This window comes from Gigantopelta aegis, chromosome 4, assembly GCF_016097555.1.
Source record: "Gigantopelta aegis isolate Gae_Host chromosome 4, Gae_host_genome, whole genome shotgun sequence".
NCBI classification, from domain to species: domain Eukaryota; kingdom Metazoa; phylum Mollusca; class Gastropoda; order Neomphalida; family Peltospiridae; genus Gigantopelta; species Gigantopelta aegis.
The window spans coordinates 103,201,082-103,220,149 of NC_054702.1; the positions used below are offsets into that span (position 1 = coordinate 103,201,082).

The 19,068-nt window shown below is 40.8% G+C and overlaps 1 protein-coding gene across 1 annotated transcript; it reads right to left on the reverse strand.

The window, feature by feature from the left end:
* Window positions 1–3,023: 3,023 nt before the first annotated feature.
* Window positions 3,024–4,403, reverse strand: LOC121371632 (phosphatidate cytidylyltransferase, mitochondrial-like). Its single transcript, XM_041497662.1, has one exon. It carries the CDS (start codon window positions 4,227–4,229, stop codon window positions 3,213–3,215), a length of 1,017 nt encoding a protein of 338 aa, XP_041353596.1. The 5' UTR covers window positions 4,230–4,403; the 3' UTR covers window positions 3,024–3,212.
* Window positions 4,404–19,068: the final 14,665 nt, after the last annotated feature.

Below are 19,068 nucleotides of genomic sequence, written 5' to 3' on the forward strand. Positions count from 1 at the left end.
AAGGCGAGAGAGAGAGAGAAATATACACAGAGGGATGGATGGAGGGAGAAAGATCGACGACACCACTAGAGCACATTGATGTATCAATCATGGGCTATTGGATGTTAAACTTATGGTACGTTAGACTTAGTCTGAGCGGGGAAACCCGCTACATTTTTCCATTAGAAGCAAAGGATCTTTTATATGCAACATCCCACAGACAGGAAAGCACATACCACGGCCTTTGATATATTAGTGTGGTGCACTGGCTGGAACGAGAAATAGCTGAATGGGCCCACTGACGGGGATCGATCCCAGATAGACCGCACATCAAAGCGAGCGCTTCACTACTGGGGCCACGCTTCCGACACCACTAGAGAACACTGATGTATTAATCATCGGTTTTTAGATGACTAAAATTTATTAAATCTGACAGTCTTAGAGAGGAAACCCGCTCCATTTTTCCATTAGTAGCAAGGGCACTTGTATGTCCTATACCACTGGGCTAGGTCCTACCCCTTCCGTGCTTGGGGGTTAGTATTTGCAAAACACTCTACCACCCTCTTGCGTTATTTCGCGCTGGTGGTGTCTGGCTGCATCCACTATACCACTCTCTTATTTCCTACACACGCGCTTGTTTAGGGTCTTTTCACTGGCAATGGTTACAATTTTTGGTAACGATATCAATTTAAACATGTTAAACAATGCGCCGAACACATTGACTTTGCGTCAACTCAACTACGTGCACGTGGAAATCATGAAAATCATGATTTTTGCCTGCTGTACTCCAAGAGAGCACAATAGTTTAGATGTTTGTGAAGCAATATGCCACGAAAGAGCCTTTGAACACCGATCTGTGGTGATTTTCCCTCTAAACATTCGTAAAATAGTGAAAATGATGCAGCGATTGACAAAAAACCAACGCAATCAAGCAGTATGATTGCTACAAGGTGGAATTTCCATTCGAGCTGTTGCCAGACAATTCAATTGTCATCACTCCACAATAACAAGGTAAAATGGATGGTCCCGGCAAACAGAATCAACTCGTGATCGTCAACGTCCTGGACAACCACGTGTGACGACCCCAGCGCAAGATAGATACATCCGGGTCCTTCATTTGTGTGATCGATTCCGTCCAGCAACCCAAACAACTGCAGCTACACGTAGTCTACAGGGTCCAGTGTATGAATCCACCATAAGGTGCCGTTTAGCAGCAGCAAGACTTCGTGCACGACGACTTTATGTTGGTTCTATCCTGACCAATCATCATCGTCAGCAGCAACTGGAATGGGCTCAACAACATCAAACTTGGCGAAGACATGATTGGAGAGAGGTCCTATTCAGTGATGAAAGTCACTTTCATCTGCATCACGCTGAAGGTTGTCATCTGTGTGGAGACGTCGCGGAGAACGTTATGCGGATTGTTGTGTGTACCAGACCAATCGATGGGGTGGCGGAAGTGTGATGGTTTGGGGTGCCTTTTCTTTTGATCACAGGACACCCCCCACCCCACCACCCCTGCACATTTGTAGGCGACGGATGAATGCAATAAACTACAGAGATGAAGTTTTACAGCCTATCGTTATGCCCATGTTCCAAGCACATCCTCACATGCATGTCTTTCAGCAAGATAACGCTCGTCCTCATACGACACGTGTGAGCATGCAGTTCCTAGCTGCAAACATCAACTCCATGCCATGGCCTGCTCTTTCCCCGGATATGGCACCTATTGAACACGTCTGGCACGAGCTGGGACGGCGTCTTTATCTCAGACAACAAATCCAGAATATCCCTGACCTTGAGGCGGTCATTGTGCAGGAATGGAACAAAGTGCGACACGCCTTCCAGAACTTGGTTAACTCCATAAGGCGTCGATGCAGTGTGTATTGCATCCAATGGAGGACACACACGCTACTGATAGCCTATCCATTTGCCGATCGCATGTTCAACCATACATATTTGGTTTTGACCCCTATGATGTTCAATCTAGTATCACAGAATAAAAACTCATCTCTGTCCATATGTGTTGATGATAGTGCTCACCATTGAATGAAATTCACATGAACACATTTTCCCAGTGATACAGTTCACAAAATATTTGTTTTAGGTGGTGAACTGTGTGGTGCGTTTCTAAAGGGATTCAGTATATTTTCAGGTCGCCACTCAAATCAATTCAGACAACATAGTTGCCACCACCACCCCAATATAAAAGTTTTTGCCTGAAGCAAGAAAAAATTAAAATGGGGGAGGGGATTACAGTTTTGGAAATAAAACAAAACATTTCTATATTTATGGGCAAACATTAGTCAAGATATAAATAAAACAACAATACTCACCCATATTATTTGTCGATTTATTATTATTATTTTGTTGTTTCAACCTACACCTGTATATATAAAACGGATCTCCAACATGTAGAGAGACCTAACAAAAGCAAATGAATCCAGCACGATGAACTAATCAAGGACATAATTTCAGCAGGCGGCAACCCTCACGACGGGTATTGCTGTTTTCTTTATATATTGTCCAATGTTTTCACAAATAGCACATAAAATAGAACGGGTTTCCTTTTCTTTTTTGTCAAACCAAATTAAATCTCCCCCCCCCCCCCCTTAAAAATAAATAATAATAACATATCTGATTATGTTTCGCTTACAGCTGCATTATTAACAGATTGGCATAAACTGAACAGTTTTTAAAAGAAGACGTTCCCAAAATCACTGTTCAATTCTGTATAATTCCATTACGCCAATTATATTACTAAAAATGTCAAATGATAATTATAAACACGTGCGCACATAGTACTTATAATAGTCACATACTACAATGGAAAACCATACAGTGATTCATGTCCGTGTATCAGACACGGAGAGAGAGAGAGAGAGAGAGAGAGAGAGAGAGAGAGAGAGAGAGAGAGAGAGATCCCTGTTGGATTTGCACATTACTATTACTGGATTTTTAATTTAGGATTTATATATCCTAGTCTTACATACATGCGTATCCCCATTGGAGTAAGCATAAAGAGAAAATGAGACTATGAAGGATGAATATAACACATTTTATTAGATCTATACAAACTTATGTTAGGTTTAATTCCAATACTCTCATAGTGACAGGATCACATGTTCACAAGCCATAAGTAATTTCCATTTGATCTAAAGGATAAAGGGCCTGAATTCCACTATGGACTCAAGATCCCATCAGTAACATGTACTCAAACACTGTTACTTACACTAGCTCTTGAACATTTTCTTTAGTTTTGCTGCACTGTATCTGGCTGATTTTCCAACACCAGCAGTGAAGAGGCTTTTTAAACTCTGATTAAGGCTGGAATTCCATACAATACTAGAAATACATTTTGCTACATGTTCACCACAGGCGCTATCGTGAGCATATTGTCTAAGAACCTCTTCCATGTCAGGATAAATTCCACCTTTGTATTTTAATGTCAGCAACTCCATCTGTACAGCTTTGGACAGTAAATTCAAATGGTGAAACTGTGTAACATAACTAGGATACTGTTCAAGTGATTTGTTCTTATCCCAAAATAAATGCTCTTCATTTTCAAGAAACGTGTGGTACATTTGTCGAAAAAATGGCATATTTGGTTTCACAATATTGGAAATCTTGTTTTTGTCCTCCCCAACTTTCATTCTAAAATCACCATGGTAAGACAGGCCAGTGATTGTGATATAAAGCTCCTCTTCTGTGAAGGTCTCGGGAAGAATCAACAGGGCTGCATGGGTGGCACTTTGTAGATTTATTTGCATAGCTTTCAACAGATCGGAATCCGTTGGTGTAACGAGGAATTTCACCGGTTTGTGAAGACGTCCACTAACGTACAAGGAGTCCCAGTCAAGAAGATCTGTAATTAATCGTCTGGTGCTGATGACACCATATTTGATGAACCTATCCTCAAAGGGTACTAAAGTGTTGAAATATGCTCCAGCTGCAAACTGTTCCTGAATCTTTGTGATATTTGTAGGTCCAAGGTACTTCAAGAAGGAATAATGCTTGTTGTTTGATTGCATGTTTTGTCTATGCCAAACAATAGGGTTATCAACAACAAATATAAAATCCAGCATGTTTTTGGACATGTCAACATGACCCTGCTGTTGGAAGACACCGGACCCATAGGCAAAAGCCATCTGAATTCCTTCAGGGAATGATGATAAGACCCTGTGGTAGACAGATGAAGTCAAGTGCTTCTCTGCTGTATTGGTACAGAGTCGTCTCACTATTCCAGCCATGATGAGATTTTATTTTTGAACCCCCAGGTTCAGAACAAAGAGAAGATGAAGAAGATTAGAATTAGTGTTATTTAGTCCTAGAGTTTTCTACTTTTTAAAAACAACCCACAGAATTTCTTTGATAAGTAAACTGAAACTATATTATTATTTATAAAAAGTCTAATCCTCAAGATGTATTATCTTTTTTTTTCAGATTCAAAAACTCCCATTCTAGTAACAGAAGAATTTTTCAGTAGTTCAAGCTGTCTTTTTCCTCTTCTTAACATGTACTCAATTTTCATTATTTCCGTCTTGGGAATTTGTGCATTTTGTTTGAACTGAGATTGAACATGTTCATATGTTCCAGGCTTTTGGGTGGCAACTCTCAGGAATTGTTTGTATAAATTCAGCACCTGCAGTTGAAGTTTGCTGTGTCGTGGCATTTGTGAATATCCAACTTTCCATTAATACTTCAATGAGCTTGTATTGGTAACAATCAAAGGATGACAACTGAATCTCATTTTTCCATAATCTTTGATGACAAACACTGTTAAAATAGAAGGAAAAAACCCACATTATTATCATTCAAATACATTTTAATCACTGGCCTACATACAAATGTCACTGATGGGGTTGGATTATCACCAATTTAGTAAAGTACAGTCTAAACATTACTAGATTTGAAGGGTTGCTGTTGAACCTGGTACAATGTACTACTGTAAGATAATGAACCAAGGATAATAAACTTATATTGTTTTTAAATTAAATCTGGTTATTTCCTAAATTTTTATTTTAGCACAGCCTTGAAACTGTTCCTCTCCTCCTTCTTTGGTGAACTACTCACAGTAACCCCATATATTTTAAGCCACCCCCTCCCCAACTCTTTTCAGCAGGGTTCAAACATAAGAATTTGTCACAGACAGCAATTTTAAGCCTGCCTACTGCAATTTTTTAAAAGGTGACTTTTGCTGCTAATAAATATGACTGAAAGGTTATTTCGCTGCATGTACACATATTTCAAATGTAGTTTATTTTGTTTAACGACACCACTGGAGCACATCAATTAATTAATCATCGGCTATTGGATGTCAAACATTTGGTAATTCAGAGGAAACCCGCTACATGTTTTCTAATGCAGCAAGGGATCTTTTATATGCATTTTCCCAGACAGGAAAACACATACCACGGCCTTTGTCCAGTTGTGGTGCACTGGTTGGAATGAGAAGATTTCGCTGCATGTACACATATTTCAAATGTACATGTATACAAAAATAAAGTTTATTTTGTTTAACGACACCACTGGAGCACATCAATTAATTAATCATCGGCTATTGGATGTCAAACATTTGGTAATTCAGAGGAAACCCGCTACATGTTTTCTAATGCAGCAAGGGATCTTTTATATGCATTTTCCCAGACAGGAAAACACATACCACGGCCTTTGTCCAGTTGTGGTGCACTGGTTGGAATGAGAAAAAAAACAATCACCTGAATGGATCCACCGAGGTGCGACGCAAACACCTCAAGCGAGCACTCAACCGACTGAGTACATGTAATATGTTAAATACTGGCGGAGAATATACACCAGATATATTCATTTTGTTGTCATTGAGGATTTTACTGACAGCTCTAATTTTTATCCAGCGCACAAAATGCTGTTGGTGACCCACAGCAAATTATATCTCAATGATGGCAATTGCAATCGTTAAGTTTGAGCCCTGTTTCAACATCATGATTTTCATCCTTCGTACTAGGCATGCTGGTATTGGATTCATATTCCAGTATTAAAATTTGTTTTGTTCAACAACACCACTAAAGCACATTGATTTATTAATCATCGGCTAATGAATGTCAAACATTTGGCAATTTTTACATATAGTCAGTCTCAGAGAAGAAACCCTCTACATTTTTCCATTAGAAGCAAGGGATCTTTTATATGCACTATCCCAATCTAATTAAAATTAGCTCCACTATTACATGTGGATCTAACAGCAGCCTGTTGGAGCTCATGTCCAGTGGACCTTTCATTCGAACAATCAAAACCTTACTTGCAAAATCATGCCAGTAATTTGAAAAGAATTTGAAAACATTTGGGATTATGCCGAGGCTATACGAAATGATTCGGGTGAATTACGAAGTATGCCGGAAACTAATTTCAATATAAAATATAATATAAAATTTGTTTCAAGATGAAACAAAACCCGTGATGGTATAGCCATAAAATCTGTTTATATACTAGTATACAATCCAGAGTTTATTACTGCACTTTTCCCACTGTTTTTTCAATGCTGAAATAGACCAACAAATTTGCCTATTGCATAGTCTCGACCGATATTTTTAGAATTTGTATGCTCCCGAATAACGTTATAAACGGCGAAGTGTAATTGGTCGATATTTAAATTGTTATTTATAGATGAAATGACCGGCCTCGGTGGCGTCGTGGTTAGGCCATCAGTCTACAGGCTGGTAGGTACTGGGTTCAGATCCCAGTCGAGGCATGGGATTTTTAATCCAGATACCAACTCCAAACCCTGAGTGAGCAAGGCTCAATGGGTAGGTGTAAACTACTTGCACTGACCAGTGATCCATAACTGGTTCAACAAAGGCCATGGTTTGTGCTATCCTGCCTGTGGGAAGCACAAATAAAAGATCCCTTGCTGCCTGTCATAAAAGAGTAGCCTATGTGGCAACAGCGGGTTTCCTCTAAAAAAAAAACAGTGTCAGAATGACCATATGTTTGGCGAAACCAGTAGAGTTAATTTTAATGAGATTGGCACTATCCCACAGATAGGATAGTACATAACCACAGCTTTGATATACGTCGTGGTGCACTGGCTACAACGAAAATAGCCCATGGTTTGGGCACTTGTTTGTCTTTGACGGAAAAAATATCTGCCCGGTCCCCCACCCCACACACCCCACCCCCCCGATGGAGCTTACATATGGAATGATGAATGAAGGGGGGGGGGGGGGGACCGAGAAGTTATTTTGCCGGGTAGAACCCCATCTGCTCAAGCACATTTTTCCTTTTTTTCCCATACATTTTCCTGGGGAACGTATCTCAACCCCCACCCCCTATAAACTTTGCTTGCCATAGTCTGTAATTTCAGGTACATTTTCGGCATAACACCTGTAATAGACAAGGCTGCAGGCAGTACATACCCCAACCTTCGATAAATCAGTTATAGAAAACCTGGTTGGGTCTGGAAAAAACAGAGTCCATTGATGGCAATTGATCCTACGACCCCTTGTATATATCCAGAATATTTTTATTATTTAAGCATATAGAACAGAAAATCCAATTACGTTTGGTGCATATATGACTCCGCACTCCGCATTGGTTTCACTACGCTGGCGTATCCAGGTAAAAAACAAAGCCAGTATTTTAAAAGTGGGACACTTTTGACGGGCTTGTACCGATCTCGGTTTTCATTGGCTTATTACAAGAATAGAATTCCCCAACAAGAGATCACGTGAGATTTCGCAATTTTTGAACAAATTTAACTGTCTTGATTGAGGGGTCATCTCATATCTCCAAAACATATTTATATCCATAGAGGTATGGTACAACGCCTTTCCAGGGGTCGGTGGGTGGAGGATTTGCCTTGAAATTTTGACAGTGGCCAGCTGTTGGCATACGCCTTACATGTAAGGGGGTGTTACTAATATGTAATGCTCTAGGGGTAGAGGAAGAGGGTACTGTGTTCGATTTACGTAACATTTTTCGACTATATGTTATTTTTATTCATTAGTCGTTAACACACACACACACACCCGAGTGTTTTTGGAAATGCAGTCTAGGATCGATCCCCATCGGCGTATATATAAAAGACCATGGTATGTGATATCCTGTCTGTGGGATGGTACATATAAACGATCCCTTGCTAAAAAAAATGTAGCGGGTTTCCAAGGCGCGTGTGCAGGGATTTCAGTGGGGTTGGGGGTATAGACTGTGTTGAGCAAATTTTATATGGAGTCATGCTCCCCCAAAAAATACATTTCAATTTTTTTAAGCCTGGGCAAGTAAGGGTTTCGACCTCCAATACCCTCCCCCTGCACATGCACCCGATTCCTCTCTAAGATTATATGTCAAAATTACCAAATGTTAGACATCCAACAGCAGATGGAAGGAAGGATAGGATATTTTTTATTTAACAACACACTCAACACATTTTATTTACGGTTGTATGGGGTCGGATGATTATTAAATCAATATGCTTTATCTTTGATGTCGTTAACCCCCCCCCCCCCCCCCCAACTTTACCCTTTCCAAACGAAATAATATTTATTTCAATTTATCGATTTTAACACGTAAAATTAAGTAGTGAAAACGTTCATTGTCTACTTTAGTATATTTTGTTTTAAAAATATATACATGATTAATGTGTTACTAGTATACAAACTAAACTTTGAAAGTTCTACTAACACTTTATAAAATATCAATTCTGAAATAGGAAGGTACGACTCGATAATACGTTGTCAAGATCAAACCGCTTTTAACTAAAGACTCTTGTAAAGCGCAAGATTTCTCTTTTAAATTTTTTAGACGAACCCTACAATTTGAAATCGGCAAACACACGTGTTAACTGAAACTAACAACGAACAGGCTGTCGTTTGTGTTTGCCGAGCTATGGCGGCACAGGCAACGAATCAAGCGTATACGTTTGACGATATCCGTTCATAGCGAACACACACGACTTTTTTAAAAGTGCATCTGAGCTTGTATTTCACATTTGTACATGATGTTATAATATGGTAACCAGATAATGTAACTTTAAATCCAATATAAACGTTTACGATTATTAGTTCTATACGGATATAGGTAAAGTAGTAGTAGAATGTGACAAACAATAACACACATTAGTTATATTTAAAACTCAAATACCAGTACTATATGAAACTTACAATAATAAATTACGTATTAAAATGTAGCAAGTTGTTTCGTCATAAAACGTGCTTTTCAACAGCTCTTAATGTCAAAGCTTCGTTTACTGTACCATTTAATGCAACGAGTTATCTCCCTTATGTATACAAGTAGGGTTTTTTTAAAGCTGCAATCTCGTATTATTAGTGGAAATTGGAATCATCTACAAAAGTTAGTGTGTTTTGTTTAACAAAACCACTAGAGCACATGGATTTATTAATCATCGATCGGCTATTGGATGTCAAACATTTGGTAATTTTGACAAATCATCTTAGAGACAAAACCCGCTTCATGTTTTTCCATTAGAAGCAAGCCGCCAGCAAGGTATCTTTTATATGCACCACCCCACAGACGGGATAGCACATACCTCAAGCTTTGATATACCATTTGTGATGCACTGGCTTGAACGAGAAATACCGGCCTCGGTGGCGTCGTGGTTAGACCATCGGTCTGGTAGGTACTGGGTTCGGATCCCAGTCGAGGCATGGGATTTTTAATCCAGATACCGACTCCAAACCCTGAGTGAGTGCTCCGCAAAGCTCAATGGGTAGGTATAAACCACTTGCACCGATCAGTGATCCATAACTGGTTCAACAAAGGCCATAGTTTGTGGTATCCTGCCTGTGGGAAGCGCAAATAAAAGATCCCTTGCAGCCTGTGGTAAAAGAGTAGCCTATGTGACGACAGCGGGTTTTCTCTAAGAAAAAAACAGTGTCAGAATGAACATATGTTTGACATCCAATAGCCGATGATAAGATAAAAAAAAATCAATGTGCTCTGGTGGCGTCGTTAAATAAAACAAACTACTTTTTTTAACGAGAAATAGCACAAACATAAATGGATCCACCGATGGGGATCGATCCTAGATCAACCGCGCATCAAGCGAGCTATTTACCACTGGGCTACGTCCCGCGCTTAATCATCTACAAGAAGAATAGCATAACTGTGCGAGACAGGGGGTCGAGGGGGGTGGGGGGGGGGGCAACTCCCTCCAGTGCTGGAACAAATCTTCGTTTTCGGGCAAAAACAGTGACGTTCGGTTAAAATTACCTTTTTACCATTGATTTCCATCATTCTACTCACAATTCGTGGTGCAGGGGTGGCAACATACTCGTGGCTTTCAATATTCAGCAGCTCTTGAAAATTTTACGATTTGTTCTATAAGCATATGTGATAATATTTTCAAATATGTTTGCCGGGGGGTTTTGGCGCAATATTGGTTTGTTTACCACAGTTTTCATGGTCTGACTATATAGCGTTTATGTTTGTCTTTTTCATATTAGTGGGCGGGACGTAGTTCAGTGGTACAGCGCTCGCCTGATGCGCTATCGATCTAGGATCGATTCCCGTCGGTGGGCCCACTTGGGCTATTTCTCGTTCCAGCCAGTGCTACCACTGGCTGGAACAACCACAACTGGTGTAAAAAAAAAAAAAAAAAGCCGTGGTATGTACCATCCTGTCTGTGGGATGGTGCATATAAAATATTTCTTGCTGATAATTGAAAAGAGTAGCCCATGAAGTGACGACAGCGGGCTTTCTCTGTCAATATCTGTGTGGTCTTTAACCATATGTCCGACGCCACATAACCGTAAATAAAATGTGTTGAGCGCATCGTTAAATAAAACATTTCCTTCCTTTTTCATATTATATTAATATACTTCATTGTGCATTGACTCATAGCTGTCTACATTATTTTTTATTAATAATTTTGAATGTTTAAATGTTTATACCTTTGTCTGACACCCAAATGAATTCGAATAAACGTTGTTAACCTAATTAGGGCATTTTTGTTTAATTGGGACAAACTTCAGCCCTTCCGCCCTCACCCCCACCGCACCACCCCTACAAAAATGGGAGCTGTATGCCTACGAAGAATAACACGCATACATGTTACAATATCACATGCTGACTTATATATATATTCATTTATAATTTATTCTTTTGTAATTAACATGAAATCAGGAAGAAAAAAGATGCAGTGCTATATATGATGAACTGTTATCCACGAAACAATACTACCCAAGAATAGATAAATAAGATGATCTCAAACAAAAACTATATTGTAAAAGGAGCGTGTGCAGGGGATGGGTTTCGGGAGTCGACACCCCTCCCCACCCACTCCAAGCGAATTTTCTTTTCTTTTCAAAATATTTTCTCGGGTAGCATGATCCGAACCCCACTAAAAACGTCATTCGCCATAAGAATAAGTACTGCATACGCACCTTAACGACACCACTAGAGCACATTGATTTATTAATAATCGGCTATTGGTTGTCAAATATTTGGTAATTTTAAATAGTCTTAAAGAGGAAACCCGCTGCATTTTTTCCATTACCACTGGCGTAGGAAGCAAGGGGCAAGACCCCCCCCCCCCCCACCCCACACCACTCACACACACATATACACAAACACACTTTGTAGCAGCAACGATGGTTTTTATATATTTATACATGTATTTATATAAGGTTCACTGTATACCAGGTTCGACGGGTCGCTTTGCAATATATATATATATATATATATATATATATATATATATATATATGTATGTATGTGTGTGTGTGTGTGTGTGTGTGTGTGTGTGTGTGTGTGTGTGTGTGTGTGTGTGTGTGTGTGTGTGTGTGTGTGTGTGTGTGTGAGCCCACCCATACATTTTGGCACCTTCCTACGCCCGTGATTAGTAGCAAGGGATATTTTATATGCATAGACAGGATGGTATATACCATGGTTTTTGATATACTAGTCGTGGTGCACTGCCTGGAACGTGAAATAGCCCAATGATTTAAGAAGTGAAGACAACAGGCAGACGACAAACTGTAGTGTTCATGGAGGTTCCTCAGTCTACAAGTTGTGATAATAATTGGCTATTCAATTTCATTTCAACTTATTTTCGTGCTTATATCCAATTAAGGTTTAAGCACGCTGTCCTGGGCACTCACCTCAGCTATCTGGGCTGTCTGTACAGGACAGTGGGTTAGCTGTTAGTGGTTGGATTTAGTGAGAGAGAAGAGGGTGTAGTGGTCTTACACCTTCCCAATGAGTCGTTAAAACTCGCTCTGGGTGGGAGTCGGGACCAGGTTACGAACCCAGTACCCAGTACATGTCCGATGACTTAACCACGACAGCACCAAGGCCATGCAGTAAAACCACTGCCACGTCTGACTAAAGATTACGTGGTACTAAATATATGTCTCATGTCCCACGTTTCTGGGATCTTTCGATGCAATAGGTCCATCGGAACCGGCGAGATTGCTTGCATTCATTCCCCACATAATATACACTTTCGCGTAACCTATTTATGAGCTAATAGGGTTTATCCCTAAATTATCGGTATCAATTTGGGGAATAAGGATCACAGTAATTTTTAGCAAGGTATGGATATCTAGGGTTGCAAAATAGGTGATAGCATTGGAATAGTGGTAGCTTTTGAGTATTGTTACCCTTTTCCTGGCCCTACCTTAAAATAATAATTTTTAAAATACGACCAACACACGGTAAAACAACCTATTTCAACCTAGTGCTACTTTATCATTAAGTAGTCCTAGTCAATGACATTTGTCACGCCTGTGGTAAAGTTAAGCCCTGGTCACACTGTCAAGGATCAGGACGTCGGGTTAGCCACGGATGCGATAAGGCATCATTCGTGACAATCCGTTGTGGTCCGTAGCTGTCCCATTAAAGGTACAAGCAAATATATTTAATATGTAAGTTTAATCGTAGAAGTATTGTATTAGTCGGAAACATCTTACAATGCAGCAAACTCAGGAATGTCCCCTTAAATCCCAGACCAATCGTAGTATTACTTGTATGTCCGTGAAAATTTTGAACATGTCCAAAAATTCATCACGGATCGAATAACCGTAGTACATCCTTAATGATCCGTAGAAGAACGTAATAATCCGTTCTAATCCGTAATAACCGTACTTAAACCGTACTAAACCCCGGCCTCAAGCACCGGCACTTCCAAGCTAAATCTCGAAGAAGCTGGACGCTGTCGCCTGTGCTTTCGACTTGCCCCCCCCCCCCCCCCCACACACACACACACACCTGGGGGGCTTGATTGCAAGCTTTAGATCGCTGCTGGAGTTTCGCGTCGCGTACACCTGGTCACGGGCAACCGTGACTTTGGTGTACGGCGACTCGGACTCGCAGAAGAGGAAGGGAAGTGGACGGAGGAAGAAGAAACGTGCGCCAGGAGCGGCTCAGGGGGGAACAAAACTGGCGGCTCAACCGCCAGCGGCGGTCCATTCTGCGTCGCCGCCCCCGACTCGGCCCAAGACGAAAGGACCAGCTCATCCGGACCCGCCGTCAACACCGAGGGATGTTCTCAACGCGCCGATGTGCGAGACACCCGCAGACGGACCTCCATCTCCCTCTACGCCACCGCCTACACGTAACTGGCCACTGTCACCAGTCTTGCCAGTTCGGAAGGCGGCTGTCAGGGTAGGAGCCGTTGCGAAGAGGAAGGCCGTCGCTCAGCTGAGCGACTAGCCTGACTAGGCAAGGCCTCCACCTTCACAGGCACCGTTCCCCTCCGACTCGGAAGCTGTCTGGAAAGTTCAGATCGGGAAAATCAGGTCCGGCTTCCTGAAATTCGTGCAGGGGGACACCTCGGATCCGGCATCACTGATGGGCGGACTAGTGGAACCAGAGCTGAAACAACTGCCTGATGGAAGCGCTTACGAGCTAAACACCATCAAGTCTACAGCCGGCAAGACGGGGTTGGTACTAACTCAGCGCCGAGAAGGAGTCTACCGACAAGAGGTCCTAGTTAGAGAGATGGATAGCCACACCATCCACAGGATCGTCAAGGCCCTTTTCGGCAACGACTACCAGAGTGTTATAACCATCCTCGCCGACCAGAGACGGAAGCACTTCATCCCCGCCTTTGCCGGTTCTCCGCTCATCAGTTCGCCGTAGGCCAATCTCCACACCCTTAATGGCCTTAACGAGGCCACTCACGTGGACATATAGATTGGACTTTAAACATTTAGACCTTCGTTCAAAATTTTATGTCGAAATTACTTCTTTTTTTAAAATATTATTAAATAGTCCGATACTCTCTTCTTTCTCTTATTTATTTTTGGACTGTCCTTCTAAAATGCTCCAAATTATATAAATATTCGGCAGAGCAGTCAATTCTTTTTATTTTTGGCTTGTAGTTGTTTTCTTCTTTTTTTAAAATTATTCTATTAACTTTTTTACTAATTGCTATTTTCAAAATTCTGCCCATTTTCAACACTAACCCCCCCCCCCCCCCCCCCCCCCCCCCCAAACACTAACGCATATTTTTTTACTATTATAACCGTTTTTGATAACTTAAATCATACTTTACTTAGATTTTATTGTTTAGATTATCAATTTCCGTACATTCGAAGTGTTTTGGTCATCCTGGTGTTTTTAATGCATTTCTCATATTTTAAAAACGCACGTGCGTCTGAGAAGTAACATTTATGGTGTCGAGTTTTAGTCTATTTTTAGAGGGTATTTCACCATTTCAAAGTCACAGACTCATGTTTCACTCAATTGTAACTTTATCAAAATGTGTTACAGGTTTGTAGATTAACTAAACTTAGTGTTAATTTTCACGGGTTGAAACTAGGGTATGTCCCCCTTTAATAATCCTTGGTTTATTCTTTAAAAAAACCGTAGTTAAACCGTGGTGCATCCGTAGGGTACCGTGGACAGACCACTATCCGGGGTCATACATGTGATTTTCATCCATCGTGGATCCTGCCAGACGATCGTTGACAGTGTGACCGGGGCTTAAAATAGCATTTCAGAAAACATTTAATAAAATGTTGAAGTTGAAATTTTTAGCATTGGTAATACATACATTGCAGTGCCTAAATTTTGAATAATGCAGTATTTCAGTTTCAGAATTCTTTTATCTATCATTTAGTTTTAAAATGTTAATAAAAGTTTTGGAATATATACAACTACCAGGGGCGTAGCGTGATATGGACCTGGGGAGGTTCGAATATGAACAAAATGGACCTTTTTCTATTTAGTTTTTGCACCACCAGAAACTACATATGTATAAACCTGTATGTTTTAGTTCTGATAGCGGACCATTTGCTTCAGCGGGGGGGGGGGGGGGGGGGGGGGGTGGGGGTGGGGGGGGGGGGGGGGGGGGGTGGGGGGGGGGGGGGGGGTGGGGGGGGGGGGTGGGGGGGGTGGGGGGGGGGGGGGGGTGGGGGGGGGGGGGGGGGGGGGGGGGGGGGGGGGGATTCGTTCGAACCCCCCCCCCCCAGCCTACGCCCCTGACTACACAAAAAATGTTACCCCTCCCCAATTTGTGATGGGTATTCCATATATTTTGGCATAGATTGCCTGTACTATTAGTTGCCAGGGTCCGGTTCCATGATGATTACCATAAGTGCATAAGTTAAAAAATAATCAAATTAAAGGTGTACTATTGACTTTAAAAAAAAACTATTAACTTTTTAACTTTTCTTAATACAGTTGGGGTTTTTTTAATGTGCATTTTCATTAATTCTACTTAATTCTTGCCCTACACTTTGCTGGGCTTCCAGTCGTGTGAGCAGGTACTCTTGTATAATGCCCTCCCCGTTCACACTACGGGCAGGGTCTAGTTAAGTCGGGGATCGGCATTTAGCTCAGTTGGTTGAGTGCTCACTTGAGGTGCTGGCGTCGCACGATCGAACCATCTCGGTGGATTCATTCAACTGACTGGGGGTTTTCTCGTTCCATATAGTGCACCACAACTGGTCAAAGGCCGTTGTATGTGATTTCTTGTATGTGGGAAAATGCACATAAAAGATCCCTCGCTGCATAAGCAAACATGTAGCGGGTTTCCTCTTATGACTACGAGTCAGAATTACCAAATGTTTGACATCTAATAGCCGATGATTAATTGATAAATGTGCTCTAGTGGTGTAGGTAAACGAAACAAACGTAAACTTTAGTGAAGTCGGCTTGGCGTCCGCCTGAAAAATTTGAACCGCAGTGCCCTTCATATATCATACCGTGTATGCTGGAAAGTATATTTAGAATATTATAACAGATTCCTGGCTATTAAAAAAAAAATATGGTGGGTTTTCTCTGAAGACACTGTCAGGATTATAAAATACTTGACATTCAATAGTTGATGATTAATTAAGCAATGTACAAAAATCAGATAAAATTACATCTATCCAAGTGATACTCTGTGAGTTGGTGTAATTCGGTTAACAGTTACCGAATTGTATTGTTTGGCGCCACGTTTCAAGATCAGAGACGTTCATGAATGTAGCCTCGTGTTCAGTATCTGACAAAGTGAGGCGAGCTCAGCCCCAAGTTCAGCTAGCAAACGTTTCGCTAACGTTCGCGAACTATTTGATAGGTTCCCAATGTGGCCATTTGAATTACTGTGAAGCGCATAAACTAGTCTAGCGGACGTTTTTCCGCTCGGTCTGGTTGAACGTAGCTCAGGTAAACGACAACACACCATCTGGTATCAATAATGAATGAAATACATGTACATGTAACGTTACACTGGTTTTCTTGGTGTTTTGTTGTTGGTCTTCCATTCACAGTTCCACTGCACACACAGCTTATTAATGCTGATGCTGCAAAGAAAAAAACAGCTACAAGAACAATTAACCGAAAATTGCTGGGAACAAAAATTCATATTTTAATATTTAAAGTTAAAAGTTTGCTTTCTTTAACGACACCATTGGAGCACATTGATTTATTTTAAAATTTAGTTGTGTGTGTTGAAAACCTCTCCTTATCGAAGTTACGGAGAGAACTGATTTTGCCATACAAATTCCGGGACCTAGCTTCACCCCTAATAACACTAAAATGCTAGTGCATATGCATTATATTTACATACATGTACATAATGAATATGTACTAGCATTTCAGTGGTATCGAGGATGAAGCTGGGTCTAATTTGAAGGGCAAAGTCACTTCTCTCGCCAACTTCGATTGGGAGAGGTTTTCAACAGAAGTGATACATTTCTTTCATTAATACTTATTTTTGTGCTGAAATCCAATTAAAGTTCAAGCTATTACGGTCCAGTGCCCCGTTCTACGAAGCGATCTTAGCACTAAGATCACCTTTGTGCATACGGTAGCTATGCACTTAAGGTGATCTTAGGGCTAAGATCGCTTTGTGGAACGGGGCCCAGGACATAAACCTCAGCTATCTGTGCTGTATGTCTAGAATAGTTGGTTAGTGGTTATTGAGAGAGCGGTCTGATTTGTTTATTAATGCGACTACAAAATTCTGAATGTGGCTATTTAAGTGGCGACAGCGGGTTTCCTCTCTCAATATCTGTGTGGTCCTTAACCATATGTCCGGCGTCATATAACCGTAAATAAAATTTGTTGAGTGCGTCGTTAAATAAAACATTTCTTTCTATACATACTCGCCAGTGCAGGTTTGTCGACAAATTCACGTCGTTTAAGAAGTGAACCGAGTAGTTTGTTGGACCCACGTACATCGACGGTTAACTAAGCATTTTTTGTAGATGGTGGTCTGTCAAAGGCAATACCTTCAGATTCGTTGTAGCCTATCACTTAGGTTTAAAAATAAATAAATAATCATAATTGTTTGAGAGCCGATTAAAAGACATAGCCCTAGTCCTCTGTGTCATTGCGTTAATACATCTGTATATGTACTAGTTAAAACCAACGTATACATTATATAGATATTTATACCTCTGTATATACTCGCCATTAAGAGGCGGACCGTATGGTTTGTAGGCCGTGTTCGTCTGGGAATTGCAGGTGAATAGGTTCGAGTTCCAGCAACGACATAAGAGACAATGTGTGAGGCCAAATAGGGTTATAATTAATATTTAAGTGTATACCAGTCAAGCCCGACATACATACAATGTATAAATATACAAACATATTTGAATGTTTTCCCCGTCCCAACCAATGCTTCACGACTAGTATCAAATATCAAAGGCCGTGGTATATGTTGTCCTGTCTGTGGTAAAGGATCCCTGGCTACTAATGGCAGGTTTCCTCTAAATACTATGCGTCATCCAATAACCGATTATTCATTAATTAATGTTCTGTTGTGGTGTCGTTAAACAAACCAAACTTAACTTTGATGTACAAATTTACATCTGTTGTTCTTGGTTCTTTTAATTCTAAATATATGTTATATGAATTAGGTTTTGTTGGCAAATGGCCTTGGTATCACACTGACAACTCGCACACTAAAAGAAAGTACATCAGTTCTGTAGTAGCTGTGCTTGCCTACAAACAACTGTTGTTTGCGTCCGGTTCAAACATACGGTGTAGATGAATATCAACAGTGAAACATGATCGCTGCTTTCTCAGACTTGGAGTCTACTTTGTTTAAAGGGACTGTCTTAAGATTTCTGCTATAGTAAAACGTTACTTACCTACAGAACATGCTAATGACTAGATTACACAGTGGCGGGTCTGGGGGGGGGGGGGGTGCAGGGGTCAGCCCCCTCCCTAAATCCGAGGAATCACTTCGGGAACGCTACTGATACATTATGAAATGCATTTTGTTTCGAATATTAGTGTCTGTATATACTAGTATAAAGTGTTTCTGATATAGTTTGAGTGTTTCTAGAATTCGAGACTAGGTTTTATTTCACAATAATTGCGGAAGTAAAATGAAGTTTTAGCTACTACAAATATCAGAGCGACCACAAACACATTGAATATGTACTCTCTGATATTCTAAACAAGAAAGGGCCGGATTTAGCTCAGTCAGTTGAGTGTTCGCTTGAGGTGCTTTCGTCGCAGGATCAAACCACATAGGTGGATCCATTCAACTGAGATTTTTTTCTCGTTCCAATCAGTGCATCACACTGGTCAAAGGCCGTGGTATGTGCTTTCCTGTCTGTGGGAAAGTGCATATAAAAGATCCCTTGCTGCATTAAGAAATATATAGCGGGTTTCCTATTATGACTACATGTCAGAACCAATTTCTTTTTTAAATTA

Excerpts from the sequence above, each read along its gene's own strand:
- LOC121371632 (XM_041497662.1), bottom strand. The coding sequence starts at position 4,229 with ATGGCTGGAATAGTGAGACGACTCTGTACCAATACAGCAGAGAAGCAC.